General features: G+C 30.4%; 1 protein-coding gene across 17 annotated transcripts; it reads right to left on the bottom strand.

Moving 5' to 3' along the window:
* Positions 1–76: 76 nt before the first annotated feature.
* Positions 77–23416, bottom strand: LOC131946802 (MAP/microtubule affinity-regulating kinase 3). 17 transcript variants are annotated; one of them, XM_059307744.1, is made up of 23 exons: positions 22920–23416; positions 20685–20849; positions 20159–20212; positions 18920–18968; positions 18772–18837; positions 18526–18596; positions 18264–18320; positions 17987–18122; positions 17535–17635; positions 16382–16501; positions 15498–15597; positions 13861–13985; positions 13286–13475; positions 12917–13086; positions 11892–11999; positions 10357–10461; positions 9011–9219; positions 8573–8734; positions 8256–8477; positions 6065–6133; positions 4743–4878; positions 4126–4331; positions 77–3590 (listed from the first exon to the last, which is right to left on the bottom strand). In XM_059307744.1, exons 1-23 carry the CDS (start codon positions 23019–23021, stop codon positions 3563–3565), a joined length of 2751 nt encoding a protein of 916 aa, XP_059163727.1. In that variant the 5' UTR covers positions 23022–23416; the 3' UTR covers positions 77–3562. The 17 variants fall into 17 exon arrangements, with proteins under 17 accessions (XP_059163727.1, XP_059163729.1, XP_059163735.1 ...); XM_059307746.1 differs by having other exon boundaries at positions 13873–13985; XM_059307752.1 differs by having other exon boundaries at positions 13286–13433; positions 13873–13985.
* Positions 23417–25361: the final 1945 nt, after the last annotated feature.

Below are 25361 nucleotides of genomic sequence, written 5' to 3'. Positions count from 1 at the left end.
AATGAAGAAGCTGAATAGAAATATTTCAGCCAATATTACAAAAACGAAAAACCACAAAATAAAAATAAAAAATCTAGACATTTTCCATGAAATTTACTGGGTTTCAATGTTAGTGGACAACACTACAAGTGGCCATATGGAAATGTCAAAACTTACACACAATGTAAAACATTCTTAAAATTACTTTCAGCCCACAAGTAAGTTTTTTTTTAATGAAAAAAAAAATGTATCACATGACCAGTTCAAGCAAACTAAACTTTTTGACACTTTCAACTTTTCAATCACACAACTGATATATTATTTATATTAATTTAAGTGCAATTAAATTGGAAAAACAGTTTGATAATCCCCAGGTTAAGGATTTTTGCAAACCATAGACAATGAACTGACATACAGGTTATTTTAATGCAGAAGAAAGCCCTTTGCTGGCAAACAACACACAATTTGAATTCTACCACAGTAACTCAATACATCACAGAGTTGCCAATATAGGTATATCTTTTTACAGTTTTAATACCAATATTGTCATCTGAATTCTGCTATAGAAAATTGTGCTTGTTAGTACCATGATTCATCAACACTTCTAAAAATTTGATGTCAATATGTATAAATGTTATTATTGCCTAGTTCTATTTTCATAATTGTGATCTAAATTAGATTTTGTTTTCAAAATATTTTAATTTCATAAATTTTTATTTAAGACATGAAATCTCTGATGAGTAATTACTAAGGCAGACAACTTTTTTCCAGCCAAGTATTACACACGTGTAAAGCAACTTAAAATCCTAAAGGCCTATTATTTCTCAACAGTTTGATAATAAATCTTTTAAAGTCTGTATTAACTTCCAGCTCAAAGTAATATACAATGATCCAATTCTTTTCTTTAAAATAACTGTACTTGTTCTTTCAGCATTCCAACAATCAATAGGTAAAGAAATAGGTCTACACACAACTTCTCACATTCTAATATTTAACAATGAAATGATAGATGTAAATTCTTTTTAAAGAAATAAAAACAATCAATTATCTGGAATTGGAATCTTTTTCATTTAAAAACTTCAGGTATAAGGAAACATGAAAAATATGACGACCAAAACCGACCACACAATTTGATCCAGAGAAAGTTTTAACAAAAATATTCTCTAGGTAACCAAGAACTTAAAACAAATTAAAAATTTTGCAGTACATTTTCATGTGGACTTTAATACTCAGAGTGCCAGTTTAAAGGCATTGAAAGTACAACTATATTTAAAAACTGCTTGATTCCAAGCTAAAAATGAATTTTTAAAAATCTTGGTACATATGCCCAAAATGACAAAAAAAAAAAAGCAAAGAATCTATTTTGCATAGGAGGGGAAAGAAAACAGTGCTGGAGTTAGTTCAGCTACAAATAAAAATGTTTTAATTAATGACTTGGAATTTCAGTCAGCAATACAATTTACCATTAAATCTACTTTCATTAGAAGTGGAAATGTGAGCTTGATTTGCACACACTAATTTAAAACAACCAGTGACAATACTTTAAAATGTGCTCATCCATACAAAACTAATCATAAATAACAGGCTACTTAGAACAAGCTAAAATATTTTTTACAGCTCTACAGCTTGGTCAGCCATAGTAAGGGTACAGATTTTCTTGGCATACATACCTATACACATTCACTCAGCAATTAGTATGAGTATTTACAACATCTGACAAGAAATGTTCTAACCCTAAATGTTGAAATAATTCAATTAGCTTTTTTTTAATGAAAAAAGTATCAGCCTCCTGGTAAATGCACTATACAAGACTGGGAATAAATCACATAAAAGAACTGTCACATCACAAAAAAGCAACCATACATAAAATATAATGCAAAACCCAGCTGGGTAACTACAAAATAGTTTGAACCTAAAAGGAACTTTTGAATTTAAAAACCCAGTAAGAATTTGTACATGAAAAATGTAATAACTTGCCAAATAGGTATGTTGTACAAGAACTACACTTGTTTTTATTTTAAAAAGGTGTCTTAGTTTTTTTAAATGATGTAACTGTGGACAATTTTATTTTGTTTATTATTCTCTCTAAATTTTGATATTTTAAAGTTTTAATGGTGAATTGAATTTTCCATTAACTAAAAAAAAAGGACTTGCATAAAAGAATAATGAAGTCACACTGACCACCATCAGCCAATCTTGTTTACCAAAAAGACAAATATTTGCTAAAAGCAAAATAGGTGCATTTAATATAAAATCTAAATTCTCATTTTTCTAGTACTTTTCTTTAAATACAAGTACATGAAAAGACCAGAAACAAACCAAGAAATTAACTTCATACATTGCAACCAATCCAAACTTTTATAGTGCTGTACAATGTGAAATAATAGATTTTTCTTTATACAAAATTTACATAGGTCCAAGTGTATCAAAGTACAAAATGTCAAATAAACAGATGCTTGAAGGAAAAAAAACTAAATTTTTCCATTTGAATGAACCAGAAACATCCGTTAAAAATACCTACTTATTCAAAATTCATAAGTTATTTTTAATCAACTTTAAGAAGTAGAAGTTCAAGTGCATAACTACAAGTATTACTATTGTCTTTCAGAATTGGTTAGTCAAAATTGCAAATCTCCACAAAGTTGTGGCAGGCTATTTAAATTATTTCTTTTATTACCATGTGACCAATCAATTGTGAGTCATCTCAACCTGAATTCACACTTATAATGTAAAAAAACTTATTAAAATACTAAAACTAGCTTATACCATTAAATTAAAGAAGCACAAACTGGACAAATTGATAAGCAAAGTAAAACTTTTACCAGTGTAAAATATTTTAAGTGCAAGATTTTGACATCTAAAAACAAACATTACCAAAATGAAATTACTGAATGCAATTAAAAATATAATCAAGTTAATTTTCAACTGTAGTATAAGTAGTACTCTATAGCTAAACTATTCAAGAATATTTTTTTTCATTCTTAAATTTAAAAAAACAAACAAACATTACTAGTGCACTAAAAAAAATATAACTGTCAAGAAATATAATGTTGTGAGCTGTTAAACACAACTGTTTTTGTTAGCAGTTTAAACAATATTGAAATTAAATGCTACCTTAACAATGCAATTAATGTATAAAAAATAACATCACTGTTATAAAAAAGTGTTTGTCTAATAAATACCATAACATTCTAAAACCAGTTTTGTGTTTTTATACATTTATTTGTATGTGTGTGCACATCATTATAAAACTTTCTTTCTCTTCACATAATCTAAACATTTAATTTCAAATTGTATAGTTTTTTTTCCTTCAACCTCTACCAATCAGATTAATATGCATAAGGAAGTTTTTTAAACACTTTTTAGTCGTGATAGTCCAACAAAATATGCACTATGTTATTGTTCACAGCCGTAAAAGGTTTGTAAGATGGTACACAGTTTGTGATTATCAGTTCTATGATTGAAGACAGAAATGAAGTCCATCAGCTTGTATTGTTCTTTAATAAAATAAAAAATGTTAAACTGATGCACCCCACAGTAGACAGTTTGGTAGTTTCCATCAGAGGCCACTGATTTCTTCATCTCAAGCCACATCATTAAAGCCATCTAATCTAGAAGAAGAAAAGATGACAAATAATGTAGCTTTTTGTGATGAAATGAAAATAAGGTGACCTTGGAAACTAATATTGGTCGACATAATAGAAATTAAAATTTGCCATATAAATCACCATTTGTTCAACAAGCAGATTTAGATTACATTTATTTGTACATGTATATTAAAATAATTATACACTGTAGCACAACTATTTAGAGAAAAACTAATCACTTGATAGTCAACCCCCACCCACCCAAATCAAATTTAAAACTAGTACAGGTGGTATAGTCCATTAACAATAAAAATGTAGAAAAAAGTCTACAGAAAGAATTATAAATATAAAATATTTTCACCCTCACTTTAACAAGGAGTAGCAAATGATCCTTAATGGACCAAACCTGAGAAGTCATCTAAGGGGCACTATTGATTCTTACACACACACAAAAAAAAAACAACATACAACAAAAAAGAAACATCCTCATTATGTGGGAACCACAGACATAAAGACAACAATAAATAATTGCTAAAAGAATGATTGCTAAAGTTTTAACTCGTTTGCTATCTTGGATGCAATGTTCTTGAATCCTATTGATGTTCCAGATATGCGCTTGAAACGAACACCATTAAGTGACAAGCGTGGCAGCTTGCAAACTTCCATTTCCCATTGAACAAGGCTATCTGTGTTGGGGTCTCCATGTACACATAACAAAAGGTAACGTTCCCTTTGCTCATAGTCACAGTTATTAGCATCCAGAACCTGCAGAAAGTATACTTGTTACCTTGCTTTTTAACATGTATTAAAATATGAATGAAATTATAAATGATTAAAGATAACAAATGATAGGAATATTTTTAAAAACAAAATTTTAATTTCAGTCATATGTAATGATGCTAAGGTTTCCTTCAACCAACCAACAAACTGTGTAGTAATAATAATATACCAGTAATGTAATAATGATAACTGATAAATATATAGCATTTTTTTGCATTCATATTTAATTATTCAATAAATAATTCAAATTGTTTCAATCTTATAAAATTCTTATGGCGATTACAATTACAACAAATAATAAACAAGAGGGGAGGGGAGATAACTGCTTTTTAAAAGAATTTTTAGAAAATTCGATGGAAGTTCATTTCAGTGTTCTAAAAAGATGCATTAACCAACCTTTCTGATTTCTTTCATCATATCATTGGGATCCATTGCACTTGTGGTTTTCATGCTCCATGTAAAACGGAGTGATCTGGGTTTGACACCCTCTGGGTCCCGTGTTTCCCCAGACATAGACCTGCGAAAAACGTGGCTGCAAATTAGAAACAAAAACAGCTATTGGCAGTGACACCCGAACCAAGCATGAAGCTGAAGCGTGGGTAAAAATACTTTAGAAAAACCATACTGAAAAAGAATAGTTCTATGTACAGAGTAATAGAAGGAATATAAATCAATTAGTAATAGATTTTGGGATGAGACAAAATGAAACAACATCTACAAAACAATATGCAATTATGGATTATTTGCAAAAGCAGGTGTTCAAGACTAAAATTGTAGTGCCTTAAGATTTTTTTTAAACAAAATACTAGTACTTTGCATAAACACAACTACCCCTCTTTCCATACAAAATTTTACAATTTTAAGCATTCGATAAGTTTTCATTTTATTTCCTGCTTTGACATTTTTAACCCTTATTACATGTGTAAATCATGAGAATGGAGGTTGTAAAACCCACAATGTTTTGGAACCATCTGAATCTTCTTTTGTAAAATTGGTAATATGGAACTGATTTCAAACATCAGGAACATAAAAACAGTAGGTCATGTACTAAAGAAGTAGCATTATCCATACCTCAAAACAATTCCATATACTAAAAATGTCAAAATGAGTTGTTGGTATCTAAACACCAATATATACTGAAGTAGTTTATATAAATTTGGAAGCGTTAGATTTCATGGCACAAATATTTAGGATTTAGCTATGCACACAAATCTAGGTGGAAAAAAAAATACAAGACATTGTGAAAAATTTCAATTTAACATAGGAAGGGTATTCATGCACTAATAAAAATAAAATAAAATTAGTATATTTAGCAAAAAAGCAGTTAAAAAATGAGTGTCACTGCACAGAAAATGTTATATGTATATTACATAAAATTACAAACTATTTTTATTAGAATTATAATTGATTACAATAAATTACATTCTTAAAAGTATGCATAAGCATGACAATGCAAGGATACATATATGCTTTTGGGGCCCCCACACTAACTTCAATCATAGAATACTAATTTTTAAACTAAGTGCTTGACATAATCTAAATTAACGTTATGGGTATAAAGAAAGACATTTAATCTACTCCACAGGCTGTAATAAAATAACATGAGAGCTGATCAACAGCACCCAAATAGTCTATGTGCATTCATGTGACTGGGATAAGTTGGACTGCATATCTTCTGGGAAGAATCTTTTCTGAATTTATTGTGTTGATGTACTCACGGTGACAGGGCGGGAGCCCTCCCGCTGGCATATGCATGGGGAGAGGAGCTCTGCAATCCACCTTCAGGTCTGAAATTTAGTAGTTGGCATTGGGGGAAGAGAAAGACATCAAGTCAATGGAGGTAGAGAAGCAACAATGACATTTTTTTTTCTATTCTGTTAAAAAAACAGCAATTAAAGAACAAAACCATGCTAGCCACAAAGTTATATCTGTTGCTGTGAAAATAGAAGAGGGGTAGTAAAGTTAATGATTATGAGAGCACAGCTTTTCATGCTAGTAAGGATGCACAAATTATCTTAAAATGATTAACATTTTGAAACAGTCTTGGGTGGGTTTTTTTAAATAACAAGGAGTGAACAGAATTACCTTGTATCAATAGCTTTTGAGGATAAATAAGCTATTTAAAAAATATAATTTAACTATTTTGAGGATGGATAAGCTTTTTAAAATAAAGCATCTTTAACAAATCAGTAGCAACACATGCAAGCCTCATATAATACTAATCATATTCAATCATGATGCAACATGAACTTTTTTAAAAGCTTAGGTCAAATAATTTAAAAACTGATAGGAAATGGCAGTGGTAAAAAACATTTTAAAAAACAATTTCATACACATGTACAAAATGCTTTTAGTTTTGGGAAAACATTTCACAGTCGATTCTCATGTCTGAAAAAGTTACTTGGCCAAGTTTATTAATAGAATAACAATAAGCACTCAAAGAAAATGGTCACAGTTTGCTAAGAAATTTCAAGAATTATCAAAGCCCAAATAATTTTTTTGAGGATATTTGATCAGAATTATTTTTGTGTAAAAAAAAAAAACACCTTAAATATTAAATTTCAAAACCAAAATAAATTATAGAAAGAACCAACTGAAATTTTGATAATACATAAACAGTGTTTAAAAAAAAAGAGCAGCCCCAGTTAGTTAAAAAATGATATAACTAGCCAATAAAGATACAAATTATTATTTTGTTAGTTTTTTACTCTACAAGAAGGTGCTTAGACGCTAAACACCCAGATTTCTTTTTATAAAAGTTGCAACAACTTAGTTTTTAAACATGTTTCTTATGAGAAAAGTTAAACAATATTTAACATATTACAACTCTTTATGTGAATGGGGGAGGATGAATAAGACTGGTTGAAGTTTGATAGTGTTTATGGTTTGGCACACATCTACTAAAATTTCTTATCTAGGAAAAGGTAAACAATTTTTACAGGAACAATCTGATCATTTTTTTATATATCAAAATTGCAAATGACATTAAAGAATTTGTCGATTTACATTTTATTTTAAAAATGCATCACTAAATAAAGGATGTATGATTAAAATTGAGTGGGAAATACATAATACTTTTGAGAATGTAGCTTCAAAATTTATTTTATTTAATAAAATAACCTTAAATTAAGTAGAATATTTTTTTTAAATGTACTTTTTTAAAGCTCACTGGATAGTTGGGTAAAGCATTATTGACTGAGACGGTGAAATGAGCTATCAGGCTCTCTGATAAACTTATTATAATTGGTACCTAATGTCTAAGCAATTTATAAATATGTGGATAAATATGCACAAAATTTGAAAATATCCATGATAGTTTATCCTACTCATTTTTATATTAAAGAAAATTTCATAATAATCACACTGACACACAGTAAACAACAAAAAAGTTTACTGATAATCAGACAATCAGTAAGATGTGGACATATAGTATACTAAATTGAGGAATATAAGCAAAATATACATTTTAGTATGGTGTATCTGAATTAAATGGGTTTCATGGATCATATTATATTTATCATGTAATCAATTTCATCGTTCCTCTAACTATACAAAAAAAAACGGTGTTCACAAAAAGCTAGTTTACACTTGGATTGAAAGTGCAAACAAACAACATGTCAAAGCAAAGAAATCAGACATAAATACCTCATTCCAGGACTGAATAAGATAATAAAGAAATGAGAGTTTGAGAGAATTGTTTTTAATAAATTTCAGTTTAAAAACTTCATGATAAACATTTACATGGGTTTCTTTTGCTGGTGAAAATGAATGCTTCAAGAAGTTTTTTAAAAATTGAAACTGATTTGACAGAATGAATATTCAACCTTTTCTGTTAAATTAAACAAAAACAAAAAATAGAAATACTGAATGAACAACTAATAAGCAAAGATATCTTATTTACATACTCACCTTCGACTGAACTTTGAAGTTATCCTATTGAAAAAGGATGGCCTTTGTCCAGCCATGTTTGATGAGTCTGCAGGATGTTGAGTTACTCCACCAGGTCCATTATAAGGATTTACCACTTGTTTACGTGCATCGCGGCCATGGAATGTGTTTCTTGCCTGTGTACCTCTTGTTAAATTAGGCTTTACACCAGGGGATATGGCAGGCGTTTTTCCAGGAGCAGTCCTAAATATGAGTAACCATTTTAACATAAGCAAAAACATAATCAGGTATGAGTGTACTTCAAAATATCTTTAAAGAAAACTTAAAAAAGAACTTACGTAGGTCTTTGATCACCATCACTTATAGTTGAAGGCAATTCACTGGCTCGAGCCGATTGGGACATGCTGTTAGATTTTGCATGTCCTTTCGGTCTAGCTGATGATGGCGTGGGAGTTGAACTTGTACTACTTGGGGGTTCTGGTGGTGTTGAACTTGCGTTGCTAGAATAGGTTTATAAAAAGTGAAAATTTGTGGTACAAGTATATTTTAAAGCAATAGAATGGCTTTTTAAAAACTGTAATAAATTTACAATTAGCACAATAAAACAATAGTACAGACATTTAAGTTATTTCAAAGTTTTTATTAATTCAACATAATTTTTAAAAATGCCAAAATTATTAAAATTTGGGATTTATTGGAATCCATATCAAAGAATCATATTATGAATTTATGCAGATTTCCCATTACTGCGAAAGCTTTTTAACAGAATAAAATACCTGCGTGTATCTTGTCCATTAGTTGGCCTTGGCTTTTCACCAGGTGTAACTGCCCTGTTATCTCCTGGACTAAATGTACTACGCCGAGGAATGCTTGTACTGTGACTATGGCTCATTATAGTTTTTGGAGTTGCAGATGATGTAGCAGATGCTGAATGATTGCTCTTCCTAGTGGGCATTGTTGCTCGTATTGCAGTCTGACCAGTGATCTAATTTTAATTAGAGTTAACATTTTTTTTTATTTTTTTTTTTTAAATATTAGAAAGAATAAAAAAAAAAAAACAACAACTGATACCAAATCAAATTTTTTCAAATGTATAATTATGCCAATTTTTGCGGGTTAAAGAAGCTAGATGTGGCAACAAGTATGATGCACAACACACCCATCTTCTTTTTTATTTTAAACAAGTCGTGATAGTGTTATTGAGTGTTTTGTAGTTTTTTAAGGCCTTTTGCCACTTAATTTTTTAAAAGATAATTATTCTTTGCATCAATGAAAATACAGCATCTTAGCCAGAAAAATGCCACTTAATTTAATGTAATTTTGTAATTAATGTGAATAGAGAAAAATAAAATTAAACAGCTGATTAAATATTATGCTGCATTGTTAAAAATGTTTCAAAGCTAGTTTTAAATCATTTTAAAAATAATTTGAACAGAAGCTAAAAATTGAATTTCTAGGAACTATAAAATACATTTAGGAAATAAATTAATTAAAATCAGTTACTTTTATTAAGATAAATATGATCTACCAAAATTTAAAAAAATAAATGTCTTTATTCTACTTTTAAAAAGCATTTATAAAAACTTTATACAGGTTTCTGTTACCAAATGCTATTACAGTTACAGCATCGATAATTTTTAAAAGGCTTGATGAAAATAAAATATTATGTTAGTAGAAAAATAAGCATAATAAATTAGCATGCAAGCATCAAATTAATTAAGGCTTCCATTCCTTAAACATGCAAAGTTTTACTGAAAATTTTAAATAAAAGGGTTGCAGTATTATAAATAGGCTTTAATTTAAGTATATTATTATATAATTATAGTATAAGTACTATAAGCTAAATGTTCAGCTGCAAATATTTGAACTTTTTAAAAAACTAATAATGATTTCCAAATACATACTGATTAGATCTTGAGTTACGTCTAAACAAAGCTAAATATTATTTTTTTGTTGTGAATATAAATAATAGTTAATTACACAAAGGGTTGGGCCATCAGACTAATTTAGATTTTAAATAAGGAGATTGCATTTTTTTTTAGCTTGACTACCTAAAAAGAAATTAGTCAAACTGGATAACTGACAAATTATGAGCCAAGAACCAGCTTTCTTGACCCCATACCTTCATGCCCTCCGTTGAGCCCCTAGGAGTCTTAGGACGCGAAGATGGGACTGTGTTCTCTTTAGATGATGAAGTGGAATGATTTGAACCTTTTCTGGCATGCATCTAATAGAAAATATATATATAAATGACTCTACTAATCACTACTAGAGTTGCCTTTATAAGTTGCAGAGCTACAGTTGTAATATTTCTTTACATATATGTATTGTATGAAGATGACCATCAGCTCATTTGTTAAAGAATGAATTTTTTTTTTGTGTGGAAATATAAGGTACCTTGAGTATTTATTATAAAATGATTTCTGGATAAATTGTTTAAAATTAGCTGGGAAAGTGCCAAATTTGTTAATATAATGTTGATTATGGCAGGATTGGTGCAAAAGGACTAATACATAAAAAAAAAAGATTTCTTGAATACTCATTAAATTAGTTGTATATTTTCAGAATAATAAGCTAATAAGGAGAAACTTGTTTTTCCAGGCAGGGCCATACTAAAATTGTTGGTATGCTCTCCTCATTCGGTCTTAACCCTAACCCCCTTCCATCTGTATTGTATTGCATAGATGTCAGGGCTGCAGCACCCCCACTTAATTTTCAGTAACAGAAGCATTTATTTTCCATTGTAATGCACTTTAACTGTATTCTATCAATTTTTTTTACACAGATCATATGAACATTATCTGCTTATTTAAATTACCATTTACAAGATAATTATTGCCAAATTTATCATCTGTAAACAAACAAGCAGACTATAAGCCACCAGGCACAGGAAACAAAAGTTGATAAATATTTCAAAATTTAAAAGCAAAAGGCTTGTTGCCTTTTAAATATACTTTTACTCATTTTTACTAATTTTCCGAAAACTAGATTTTTACTTTATGACAAATACATAAAAGTTTCAACCTAATAACACAGTAACATAGTCTACACTGTGAAACTACAGAATAAATGGTGAAAGTAGGCAGCCCTAGCATTACATAATATAAATTTAATTGCAATTTTTAAAAACTTAAATTATATGTATATCTTTTACACCCTTTTAAAATCTAATTAGATGCAAATTAACTTAAAATTACAATAAGAATTTCGCTGCCTCTCCAAATTTATCTGTAAGCTTAAATATTTATCAATCTGTATTTTGGCTGTTTTAAGTGATGTTTCCCAACCCGTGATCCACATTAAAGAAGATATTAGTAAAAGGAGTGTCTTGTATAATATTATTAATGTTATCACACACAGATTGAAATAAATAGGCGGTCAAGTACTAGGGTTTTATTTTTAAAACTTATTTTAATATTTCATATTTGAAAGTAATGTTTTTGAAAAATATGTTTATAGCTAACTAAATACTTTGTATGGTTTAAGTGCATGACCAGTAGATTAATAAATGTAGATATATATATAAATATGTATATATCATATAATACACACACATTTTGCTAGTAGATAGTGTAATTTATAATAGTCAACCACACCCCAATAAAAGCATAAAACAAAGCAGAAAGATATGATCATTTCACAGTACTTTCCCCATACCTTAGGAGAATCTATGGAGTTTTTTGAAGGACTCTTTGGCTTATTGCTGAGTGAACTAACAACTTCTGTACTGTCTGAATGATTTGCTGTGCTCTTGCCTGTTTGAATCTGAGAGACGTACAGGCCGTGTAAAGGCATGCATACTCAACAGTTGTTTCTATAGCTGAACATATAGCATTCACTCAAATGTTTTTTTTTACAATTTTATACAGTTATTTTAAATAATTTCAGCTGTATTCCATGGTGTTAGTGGCTAAACAAAAATTTTTAAAGCTTTTTTCAAGAACTAAAACTGATTCCAGAATAAAAGTGTATTTAATATAATACTCAAATTTCACTGGTTGTATTAAAAACTAACATCTTGAAAAGCTGAAAAGCTAAAATGATTTTTATGGGAAACTAAGCAAAAAACGTTTCAGGAGTTATTTAGTGGCCACTTTAAACTTTATTCAAAAAGAAAAAAGGGACATGCAATGATCACCTGAAAATCCAGAGCATCATATTTATTATTGAATAGTGTAGAGGCTTTTTTATATTTTTAGTATGATGCATGTTTAAATGGCTGTAACTGTACTTCAATGTAGTGAAATTTTGACAATTATTCAACAAAAGTATTACCAGCTGCCATGGGTTTGTAGATAGTGTGATTAAATTTATAAAACTATCTATTGATAAAGAAATTGGCAGAGATAAACTATAAGCTGATTTTGGAACTTATTAAAATTTTTTAGGTTTTGCAAGCTGGCATTCATGCATTTGGAGAATCAGAAATTATAAACAGAGCATTCGAACGTGTAGTACAATAAAAAAAATAATTAAAACAAAGATGTTTTTGAAAATGTGCAGTTACTGGTTGTTATTTACACATCAAGCCATAAATAGTACCTTTATTTAAATAAAGAGGGATTTTTCAAGTTTTAACCCCTTGCTAATACAAAAACAAAAGGTCAATTTAAAAAACGGGGTGGAAAAAATAATTGTACAACAAACATTCTAAAATTCACATGACAACCAAATACTGTTACCTTTGGAGAATCTGAAGAAACTACAGGAACACCACTGTTACTATTTCCACCCCCAACTGAAACTTTGCCCATTCTTTCTTCTAAAGTACTCTGTTTGGTGGCAGCAGATTCTGTAGTTGGTCTCCGGGATGAATTTGATTGTGTCTGGGATGCACTAACACTCCCCGAACCTTTAAAGGCAAGCACATAGTATAACTTTATTATAATTTAAATAATTAAGTTTTCAGAAATTATTTTGCTTAATGACTTTAATGTTTTTATCAAAGAATACATGCAGGACTGATGTATAAAAAGCTAAAGGAATTTTAAAAACATTTAAGAAATATATATTCCCATTATATCTTTTTTATTTTACAAAAAACAAATTACCATTGCCATTATTTTCTCCACCCTGACTGTAACGACGTGGCTTCTGATTATTTGAGCTGCTGGTGGCTGACTGGCTTCGAGGCACCTTGTTTGGAGATTGGCTAGAACTATTATTATCATGAGGTCGTGATGATGGAACCCGTATCTGCTGGAGAGATAAGTTGCTACCTGATCTATCACTGCCTTCCAACTGAAAGGTAGATCAGACATAACATGCTGTTAATACATATTTAATTTCTAAGATTAGCCACCAATGTCTTCATGTATAACTATATATTATCGGTTTCTGAACTAGATAATGCGTCAAGATATATTAATGCACTGAACAGTACATAAATATATTTTCAAACCTGAATCATGCCAACTAACACAATTAAGGCTAGAAGGGAAAAAAAACAGTAATGTTCTTGCTATACATATGTGTTATTTGTACCATGGAAAAATTCATTGAAAAAATAAAACGTTTGTTCAGCAGTTATGGCACATACTATCTTCAGCTAATAAATATGACAAACTTGATTGAAAAGGAGGCTGCATTCCATGAATTCAATTTAACTAAGAAGATTGACACTTACTAAACTACTTACGTCTGTTGTACGTCTGCCAAGAAGCAGATATGTAGCATGGATATCATCATACTTTTGCATTTTAAGAGACTCTTCAATATCCTTGCGATTGTAACCCATGTTGATCATAAGTTCTACAATAAAAAAATCAAGTCATAAAACAAGTCTAAATTTTAAAAATGTTTTATCAATTATTTAATTATATTAATGAAAAATATCTAATTAAATTTGTATTAAGTCCACACACAGCCCTTTTACATAGAGAAGAAGAATTAAGATAGAGCACAAAAGAAAATTATTTTTGTCGCAGGTTATTGAGGACCGTGCAATGCTGAATTTTTTTTTTCAAATCAAGATTTTTATATTCTTACTTGTGCAGTCGCTAACAGTTTGAAATATTTACAAAGTGTATGGTTTGGTAAAAAAAATATAGCTGCAAAACAGAAACTGAAAAACATTTCATGCACATTTTTGGGCCATGCACACAACTGTATATTGAAGTTCCTAAAATACCACTGTACAACATTTAGCTAATAAACATGAGCTTTTAAAAATATGCTTTAAAAAAAAAACACTATTTGTTATGTACATCAGGAAATATGCAGAGTATATTTTAAAATGACAGAAAACAAGTGTCAGGTTTAAAATTAATTTGGAAATAAAGATAATGTATATTTTAAGTCAAGCAGACAATTTAAAACTTTGAAAGTTGGATAAAAATCTCCATTTTTTATGATTACATCTAAATTGTTCAACTATACTTGAAAATAAATCAAAACAGTACAAATAAGCATGCATTCTTCACACATTTTCTTACACAAAAAAAAAAACAACCCAATTACTATGCTACAAGTACATGCCTTTTCTTACATTAGACAAGGTGACAAAATTTACCTTTCATATGGTTTTACCTTACTTTCTGTAGTCTCAGGTGTAACTAATGCTTTAGAAATCCTAACTATTTGGAGTTTTGAATGATTCATGATTATTATAGTAAAATGATTGATGCCAATTGGTTGCACCAAATGCTCTTTTTTTTACCAGAATGAGCAAAGGAGATGGATTGTAGGAAATCTCAAGCGAAGGAGTGTCACACAACAATTACCTATCCGTTGTGAGTCTAGTTCGTCTTTCGACGGCTCTCTGAATGGCTTTAATTCTCTATCTTCATAACCCATATTGATCCAGCGGTCTTTCATTATTGTCTGAGCAATAAAATAAACATGTTTTTCTGAGAAAAAGCATAGTAAAAATTTTCCAGAAAAAGGAGGGCCCTTCTACATCAAACCTGGGTACACAACTGGAAATCTAGAAAATAGGGTGAGCAATGGAAAAAACTAAAAACAGTACCTGATGCAAATTTCATCAACACCTGCCAAGATGTAACATGAATGAAACAAAACAAAATTCCAAAGACTTAGGATTAGTTTTTAACATTAAACACCCTAGCATGCACCATGCAAATGGCCCTCCTTACAAACACATGACAAAGTTGTATTAAAAAGGTGTTAGGATACATGAAGACATCCAGTGGAAGACCAACTATGCAACAGAAGATGTAAAAATTCTTGATAAAAAGTCAGCGCTCAAAAGAATAAAGCAAGAGCGCAAGGGCTGTGTGGTGGCAATGATGCTGCTGTCATTACCTATCCTCATTGGTTCATTTATGTCTGGAGGGGGCTCTATAAATGGTTTAAGTTCATCATCTTCATAACCTATATTCATCCACTTGTCCTTCATTATGGTCTGAAGTTATAATATAAAGGGAAGAAGAGCATCAAAGAAAGTTTTGGCGAAAGAAAAGAAAATTAGTGAATGGCTATGTTATATAAAGAAAAATATTTAATTTTTTTACAACATTAAAAAAATAATATTATTTGTTCTTTTTATGCATTTTTCTAGGCTTTTAAAAAAGCCAAAAGATCTCTAAAATTATGTAAATACTGGTCTTGAAATAGTCTAGTTTATTTTACCTTAGAGCTGAAAGAAAAATATATTAAAAATATATATTTTTTAAAAGGTTCAAATGCTCTGAAAAGTATAGTTACTAGTAATAATTGCTCTTTGAACTCCCTCTGTGCCTAATGTCTCAAAAGAAAAAGTTCATATAAGCGATTGACAAATAATTACTATACACTTTAAGCCTTGTCATAGGGCAACAGCAGCCTGCGTTACATACAATAGACTACAAATATCTGTATTAAACATTGCATACTATTTATATTAGGTTTTATCTTGTTTCTCGGGCAGGTTGAAAAAAAAAATCAGACGGACTGAAAGATCAGAGGTAAATGATTGGATTTCCAGCAAATATTGTAAAATATAAGACTACAGTACTATAATTTTTAAAGAATGGAGAGCTCGACATGGATGGAAGAAAACAAGATAATCAGTCTTGTTGCCAACCATTTTATATGGTCAGCTTACAATATGTAATCTGACAAACAATTTACTTTTTTTCCTTTCAAGAAGGCCAAAAATAAAACTATTGCAAATAAAACTTCTCAGTTGTGCCTGTTATACAACTCACCTCCAAGCTAGCCCTTTTTAAAGGGTTTAAAACCAGAAATTTTTTCAATAGATTTTCACAATCCGTTGACATGTAGAAAGGTATTCTGTACTTCCCTCTAAGAACTCTCTCCCTCAATTCCTGCAATTAATTTTTTTTTCAATGAAATCAAGGCTTTTGCATTTTATAAATTGTTTTTACTCTCAGTTATTCAATCAGTATTTCAATGAATTTGATATATAATTTCCAATAGCCAAAGCACATTCACAGCATCAAAAAGTTCACACTTAAGACCTAACGTCACCCGCCCATCATGACATTGTATTAGAAGAGGTGGGGGAGCTGTTAAAGAAGACATGTTATAGAGAAGAACCAGATAATATCAGCTGAACTTTTAACTAACACTATGTAAAACTCTTGCCCAGAAACTGAAAGGCAAAACAGTAACCAAAACTATACAAGCTGATAACCATTTTAATTTTCTTTTGAAGGCGGCAGCATAACCTTTTAAAGACAGCCAAAGGGCAAAATCTCTTTCCAAATAAAACAGAAAAGCATTTTGTGTATGTGTACTTTGAAATAGTTATAATTTACACAAGCTGATATACCCCCATAAATGTGTTATCTAAATATTAAAAGTAGATACTGGAAAGAGGTTAAGTAAAATAAATAAAATATTTTTTTAAAAAAACTATAACTAGTTAGTGCATCTATAATTTTCCCTTTAACAATTTTCCCTATGTTGACCAAAAACTGAAGGTGGATATAGTGACACTGTTTCAATAATTAACTTTTAAATGTACTAAAATATAACTAAATTGCTTTCTTAAATCAATGCATTGGTTGCTAAAACATGTAACAGATCTCATGACCAATACTTTTATTAAAGAAAGTAAATTAGTTTAATTCTTATTTTCATTGTATTTACACAAAGATTATTATAAACGTTTTTTTATGTTTTATTTTAAAAAACCATAGTCCTGTGAGCCATTTATTTTAAAAAACACAGGCATTGACTGTGTACATTCTGTAGGAAGGTTTATTGCATTTTTATGTAAACAATATGCAGACATCCTGATTGACTAAGCTTAATTTTTGTACCTCAAGTGGATGTCCTAAAATGATGAACCCTTTATGGTATTACATTTAAAAAATGAAAAAAATACAAAATTACCTTAAGGTTTTGACCATCAAATGGAAGAGATCCACTCACTAAAGTATATAATATCACACCTAAACTCCATACATCAACTTCAGGGCCATCATATTTTTTTCCTGTTATAGAAACCAGAAATTGCATATGTAACAGTTTATATATAGTTTATTAATAGTTCCGATATTAAAAACATTTTATTTAAGTTCTCAGATATTTATAGGCCATTACTTTTATGAACATTTTATGGGACAGAGGGCATTACAAGGTTTGCTTAACTTTAAAACTATTGTACTAATTAACATTATTTGTATGTATCACAATTTTAATTTTAAGTTTAATGATTTTTAGTAACCATTTTATTAGTTTACTTAAATACAGAAAACATTAGTGCAATAAAAAAAAACTTATGCATACTATCTAATATTGTCAAGTCAGGAAGAAAAGACAGCCACTTTAGCAGATTGGTTTACCTTGAAAAAGTTCTGGTGCAGCATATGGAGGACTACCACAAAATGTATCTAATTTGTTGCCAGGAACAAATTCGTTGCTAAAACCATAATCTGCAATTTTTATGTTCATGTCACTGTCTAGCAATAGATTTTCTGCCTAAAATGTAGGGGGAAAAAACATTAGACACAATTAAAGAAATCATTAGTGCAGCACATTGAATAGGATAATTTACTTCTGTAAATAAGGCTATTTAAAAAAGATCATGAGCTCAAAACTGAAAATAGTTTTTTTAATTACCTTTAAATCCCTATGCACAATGTGTTTTTGATGACAGTATTGAACAGAAGAAACTATCTGTTGGTTGAAACATTAAATAATATATTTATAAATTTTAGTTATAGCAAATTTCAGAAATTTTAATGCAAAAAAAAAAAAAATAATTAAAAACATGGAAGTAAGGATAAAAAGTTATAATACAAAATAATAAACTGAACAAATCATTGCTATAAAAAAACTAGTTAACTACTAAAATATGTGTTACACAAATTTATACTATCACCTGTCTAAATTTGGCTCGCGCTTCTTTTTCTTTCATTCGTCCATGAGCAACTAAATAATCAAAAACTTCACCTGTAATTAAAATAAGCATGTTATATTTTTTAGTTAAGATCAATTGTTATTAATCAGTGTTTTTTTAAATATTTGTAAAGTAATTGTAGTGTTGTATTAAGAAATTCATACTTCGCTAAAAGCAAAAATTCACGTGAAATTTATAAACAAAAGTGCATGTGAAAACAAGACTCACCTCCACTTGCATACTCCATAACAAGATATAGAGTCTTTTCTGTTTCTATAACCTCAAAAAGCTTAACTGCAAAGTTATTTTTAAAAAGTGTTAGTATTGTGACGTTTTTAAAACTATTACACACAGTAGCTATTTAGGTTAAACTCACCTATGTTGGGATGATCAAGCATTTTCATAATTCTCACCTCTCGAAAAAGCTGAAAAGGAGAAATACATTTTATTAAAAAAATTCTTATTTAGGATTATGACAGTAAATGCCAACTTATGAGCTTCAATACAAATATGTTGTTAGTCTCTTTTTAAAAACCTATAACTTAATTTGTTTGAAAAAAGATACGTGAAAGCAAAACTGAAAGTACTTTTCTTTCAAATCATCTTTAAATTCACTAAGAATAAAAATTAGTATACTTAATTTCACACTATGACAAAAAAAAATGTATCCTCTTTTAACAGTTTTTTTTGTTAATGATATCTTTACACAGTGTTTAATTAATTAATGCATTAAAATCAACAATATGTATAATTATTACAAGTTTATATATTTCTATGACACAAATATTCTTATTAATTTGAGTTTTTCCCTCTTCTTAAAAGTTTGAAATATCTACCTTTTTTTAAAGAAATAATACAAATTCATTAATTAATTTGAAATAGAGACTAATTAGTTGATTTATAAGACATAGTAATTACATCTCAGTGTAAAAGCATTTTATACAGCAACACGGTTAGCCAATGCTGATTTATGATATTTAGATTTATAAGTTTAAAATAAATAGCTGAATTGTTAAAAAACTAGCTAAGTGTGATATACTAAAAGTATTGACTAGAATAACTTAACACTTTCTATACGACTATGACTCTTTTCATAAAAATCTCTTCTGAATTTAAACAAATTACCATGTAACTTAATAATTAGATTTCCAGCTAAGTGAGCAGACAATGCAATAAAAAGAAACTGGTTCACTTCATAATAATAATAAAAATGAAATAGCTGCTGATAAGGTAGAGGTAATATTATTAGCATTTCCTAAATGGAAGCATAAATTAGATAATTATTAAATGTCTAACCATCCAATGGTTATAGATTACAAGCATTACTGATTACAAGCAAGAAGAAGACTAAATAATGTAAATGTAAATTGTGTTTCTAGAGTGGCAAAGAAACTTTTTAAATTGTTAATGGATTAAAATAAAATTAAATGAAAACTATTGATGGAAAAGTTTCTAGCTGCACGGTGGAACAGTGCAAACTGCATCTAAAAATTCAATTCTGATGTAATATTCAGAAATCAACCATAATGTGGAAGTCATTTCCCTGATTAAGCATTTAGCACTTTAATTCATATAAAAAGCTGAATTAAAATACATTGTTGGGAATGTATCTTACCTTTTGCAAACTTGAGGGATTCAGTTGTGTTTTGTCAATTATTTTAATAGCAACCTGTCGATAAAAAAAAGATACAAATTTATTTTTGTTTGACATTAAGACTGCCTATTAAATAAATACTTAAACTTTGGTCAAATAACTTCAACAACGCTCTCTAATTACAAACATGTTCTCAAGAGAATTAATATGTATCTTCAGTAGTTGTTAACTTTTAAAATTCTATTAGTCTGGTTGTTTTAATTTATGAGAAAATAAAACATTAAATGGAAACATAACGGGAGAATTTTTGTAGTGACTAAAAGCTTTAGATACTTGATTTTGGTGCCAGCACACAAACTGATTTTAACTGAAAGGATTAAAATATTTTGCCAATTTGTATGTAGATGTGATTCCCCTAGATTATTATGCATCTTGGAAATTAAAAATATTAATTTCAAGTTGTGTTTTTGTTAAAAATATTGCAATACTAAAATTAGATAAATATTTTAAGTTGTATATAGATGTGTATAAAGTAATTGGTACTCACCTCTCTTCCTGTAGGAACATGTTTAGCGAGTTTTACTTTGGCAAAATTTCCTTTACCAATTGTTTTTATGAGACGGTATTTTCCTATGTGAGGTTCATCATTAGCCCTAGACCTTGATGATGAAACTCGTGTTGATGATGGTGTAGTTGTATTTTCATCAGTACCCTTTGGTAGAAGAAATCAAAAGAAATTACTTATTATTTTCTAAAGCTTCAGATGCTTTCAGTGAAACATGCCTAACTTTTAATTTACTGCATAAATGATTACTTCAAAACCACATACAAATTTTACCAAAGGAGCCAAAGATGTATTTAAACAAGTTCTTAAATTTAAAAGAAATGACCATAAAAAAATCTACATGAAAAAATAGTTTTCTTTAAAAGCCTTGAATAAGTAAATTTACAATGTGAGACTTTCCTGCAAAGTGAGCAGACAATGCAATAAAAAGAAATGGGGTCACTTCACTATGATAATAAAAACGAAATAGCTACTGATATGTCTAGGTTGTTCCCCCACCCCAGAAAATAGAAGTTAAAAGTTATTTAATAAGTAAGTTGAAAAGTCGAAATAAGAGTACTGTCAGTAAAAAAAATATACATAGGCCTAACAGATTATTTTAAATGATGTTTCAGATCATCTTTATGGCCTTTGCAATAGATGCATAAGGTCCCATTAGAAAATTAAACGTGTAATATAATTTTAGGTTACTTGATCTATAAACACAACAAGCTAGCAAGGATGTTGAATTTTTTTCTGGGGCAGAAAAGCAACTAACAAAGGAACAACACTTGTCTAGAAAATTACCAGAGACCAGTAAAGTGACAATAACTTTCTATGGCGGGCCCATGTGTCTTGGGCACAAAAGGGAAAAGATGATGACTGTCATGTGATTATCAGTTCTTAGCTTTTATTCAACATAAAAATGTATATTGCAGTTTAGTTTTAATCTGAGTGTTTGTAGTCTATAAAATTGACTAATTATTAGTAAAGCTGACCTGCGACGTAGTATACGCCGCCATCTAGTTGTTTTATTTTCTGCTTATCAGCAATTCATAATTTGTGAATTCAACACTAACCCCCACGTCCTCCCTCTTCCCCCCCCCCCCCCCCCCCCCAGTGAAAGCAGCCATTTACAGTTTACAGATAAAGAAAAGATCAATCAGAAATTGTTATCTCCTCTTCATTTCAAATCGTTTCATAGTAAATTATCTACCCCTAATAGTCGTCACTAACCCTGTTCTATGATTGTAAACATTTGGGGTGAACCACAGCTCACCGGACAGGTGGGGATGAGGGTGTTGGCTAAGCTGCGTGGTGTTTTCTAATGTCTCTACGAAGAGAATTATATACATAGATAACTGTGGATTCAGTGCAAATATCTCTACTAAAACTTGTGTTTATTATTTTCATCATCTGTTCACAACAGGTTGAAGTAACTATAGCCAGATAATTATATCAAAACCATTGGCCTATGAACATTTTTACAAAAAAACTTAGCATGAGGTTGTAAATTCCCCCCCCCCCTTTAATTTGAGAGTGCTCTATTATTAGATGCCTCGTTTGCACAGACACCCTGATAATTCATTGTAAAACAGCTAATGCAAAAGTAAAAACTATGGTCATTAAAGTAAAAATAAAGTACTAAGCCACTAAGCCTAGGCCAATAGTAATGTTTGATGAAATCAATTATTACGCCTATAAATAAAACAGGCCTATTCTAGACTCCAGTACAGAAAAAAAATATGCACTAGACCTAGAATAACTGAAGAGAGTAGGCCTAATCAGAATGATTTAAAGCTAATTAGTAAATTTTTATAATATTAGATGATTTAGGTAGGCCTACAATCTAGTCATTAATAAATAAAACTCAGTAGCCTATCATCAAAAGATGAAGTGTTCATTTCTTTATGTTTCCTACTTTTTGGTTTTAATATCATGATTCATTAGGCGGCTTCTGCTGGTAAATTCTAGACTTCTAGATCTAGAATAGACCAGAGTCTAGACCAGACTGACTAGAGTAGAGATGACAGATCTCACTACTGAGTGACATGGATGATAAATTTCTTGTATTTCTAGATCTCTATCTAGATCTGGTACAAGGCCTGGATTCTGACTTATAGGCAAGAGGGAAGACTAATACAGTTGACTACAAAAATGGGTTACAAACTATAATTTAAACTAGATCTAGAATCTAGATCTAGTATTTAGTCTAAAGTCTAGTAAATGAAACACTACCTCTTTTCCTTTGGATGAACCCAAATGCCGATCATGCCTATCGACCACCACAGATTCGTGAACTGTGTGAAGTGTTGCTGGTCCTCTTGCGGTTGCCGACATCTTGAATTTCTTAATTCATTAACTGCTAAATGTTCGCCAAACACTTAATCGTTCATCACAGTTATGTTTAATGCACGCACATAAACGTATGAATCTGTCGTGTTATGTGAACAGAGACATTAATTAGACAGACTTGAGGATTTGTTGTCACTAGTCGATCGAGCCCGGAAACGGGTCGCTAGGGCAGAGATTGGCTCAAAACTATTGTAATTTAGCCTATTTTTCAGTGATCACAGCACTATCCAGCGACCAATTTAGAAAAATGACTGTTTAAGCTATATGACACATTTTTAAGATCCATTTCATGTCGATCTATTTTTCACACATAAATTTGCTATTAAATACTTTCTTCGCCCAACAAAATGGCTGACATCTCTCCACGCCAAAACGAGGGTGCTTGCGCATGGAGGTCAAACCCGACGACTCCGTCTGATTGGCTCCCCTGAGTCGTAATGACATCATTCTGGGGGAAACAGCTGAGTGGCGATCGAAAGTCTTACTTAACTTTTACTTTAGTCATAGATTTAGATCTAATATATATTCACGCATTTCTCTAAATTTAATAGTCAATAGAGTATTTAATCTCAAGAAAATGACTTAAAAGTGACTAAGAGAAAAAATGTATTTTATTGTTTTGCATATTCTAAACACACGGTACTTAAATGATAAATGCATTCCAATCATTTTCAAGCGGTGACGCCCACATTTGCAGCATGCGCTAACTGTATGAGACAGTTCAATAGTCTTATCAAAGTTACGTACATATTCATATTCTATAAATTAAATGGTATCCACACAAAAATATCAAGCCATACTCTTAAAATAGCTTCGAAATTTGGTCTTTCAATTAATGGTTTTTATTGAAGCATAATTAATGGTAGATAATATCCTAAAATATTTTTTTTTAAATAATCCTGCTTTTAAGAAATTATTTTAACGTAAGCCTTAAGTTATGAGCCTATTCAATGGGCACATACTCTGAGACTTGCCTAGCCTAGCATAGAAGTAAAACTATTGGTCTTATAAGCTTTTGCAACCGCAACATTTGCGTTCCCATCTGCTGGCTTGTGTTAAACTAACTGATTAAAACAAATGACGTTTTTGATAATGTGCATGACTGTCTGCTAGAGTTGATGTCAGTGGGGGGGAGGGAGGGGTTTGGGGGGGGGCAATTTTTTACACCCCCTCCCCCTATCCTTGTCTAATTACGATATTCAACCAGCATAGCAGTTGTTTTCAATGTAACAACAATTTCTTAAAATATTGAATTGTCTCCCTTTAAGGTTGCACCCCTCTCCATCCCTTATAACAAAATAGGCCATACGACCGGCGGACAGCATACGTCAAATTTCAGCGATCCCGAGTCAAAATAAAGTCTATTGATCATTTGTAATATAATTTTCAAAATATATCTGCTTAAAGTGCTTGATAACTGCAATAATTAAACTTAAAACTTTAAGTGACGTCACATTTTCGCAACACCGCTAAAGGCTGACCATCTCTAGAGAAGTGTGACAATTAAGGGCGATCCTAAGTGAGCCCTAGTCAGCAGTGTTTATTTCAAACATTTTTATTTTAAGGGGGGCGGGGAATGGTTGAAGTATATATTTTGTATATTAATTTCATATTAATTCCCCCTCGAAGATAGAGATGCATGAAAGAAACTCAGCTAGTTTGTAGCATCACAAGACGAGAGTATAATCGTGCCCGTTGACAATGAGGCGGGGGTTTAACTATTACATTGTTAACTGATTAGAGATAAATACACCGTTAAACATAGATTCGCAGCATCTAACAAGACGTGAGGGACCCAAATGCGATAATGTCAAACAACTAGGTTGGCTTATGTCAAACGGTCGAAAATAAAAAAAAATGTAGTAGCCTTTCACTTCATACAGAGTTTCTTCCAGGCATCTCTTCGGGGGGGGGGGGGGGGGCGAAAAGAGTCTACCGCCATCCCCCCCAACGAAATGGAATTTGTGTGGAAAACATATACATTCTACCCCCCATTCCACCCCCACCCCTACAAAAAATGCGTAAAAGACTAAATGTTTTACGTTCAACAAAACGAAAGAATTGGCAAATTAATATGTGATTTTGACACCGTGTAAATTTTTATATAGCATTTCAGAATGGTCGACCCTTTATTTCATTTAATAATTGAATATAATTTCTATGCATTGCCCAAAAAGGTCGAGGTTTACAAAAGCTAGAGCGATCATTAAAATCGTTGCAGAAAATAACCGGTTTCTTAGTTAACAATACACCAACAAGCTTTTTCTAAATTGACGTTAGCATGTTTTAGGGGCTTAATAGTTCAGCAAAAGAAATAAAAACATG

This window comes from Physella acuta, unplaced genomic scaffold, assembly GCF_028476545.2.
Source record: "Physella acuta isolate Inbredline_101_S28 unplaced genomic scaffold, ASM2847654v3 ptg000571l, whole genome shotgun sequence".
Lineage (NCBI taxonomy): Eukaryota > Metazoa > Mollusca > Gastropoda > Physidae > Physella > Physella acuta.
This window is presented reverse-complemented; position numbering and strand designations above follow the sequence as displayed.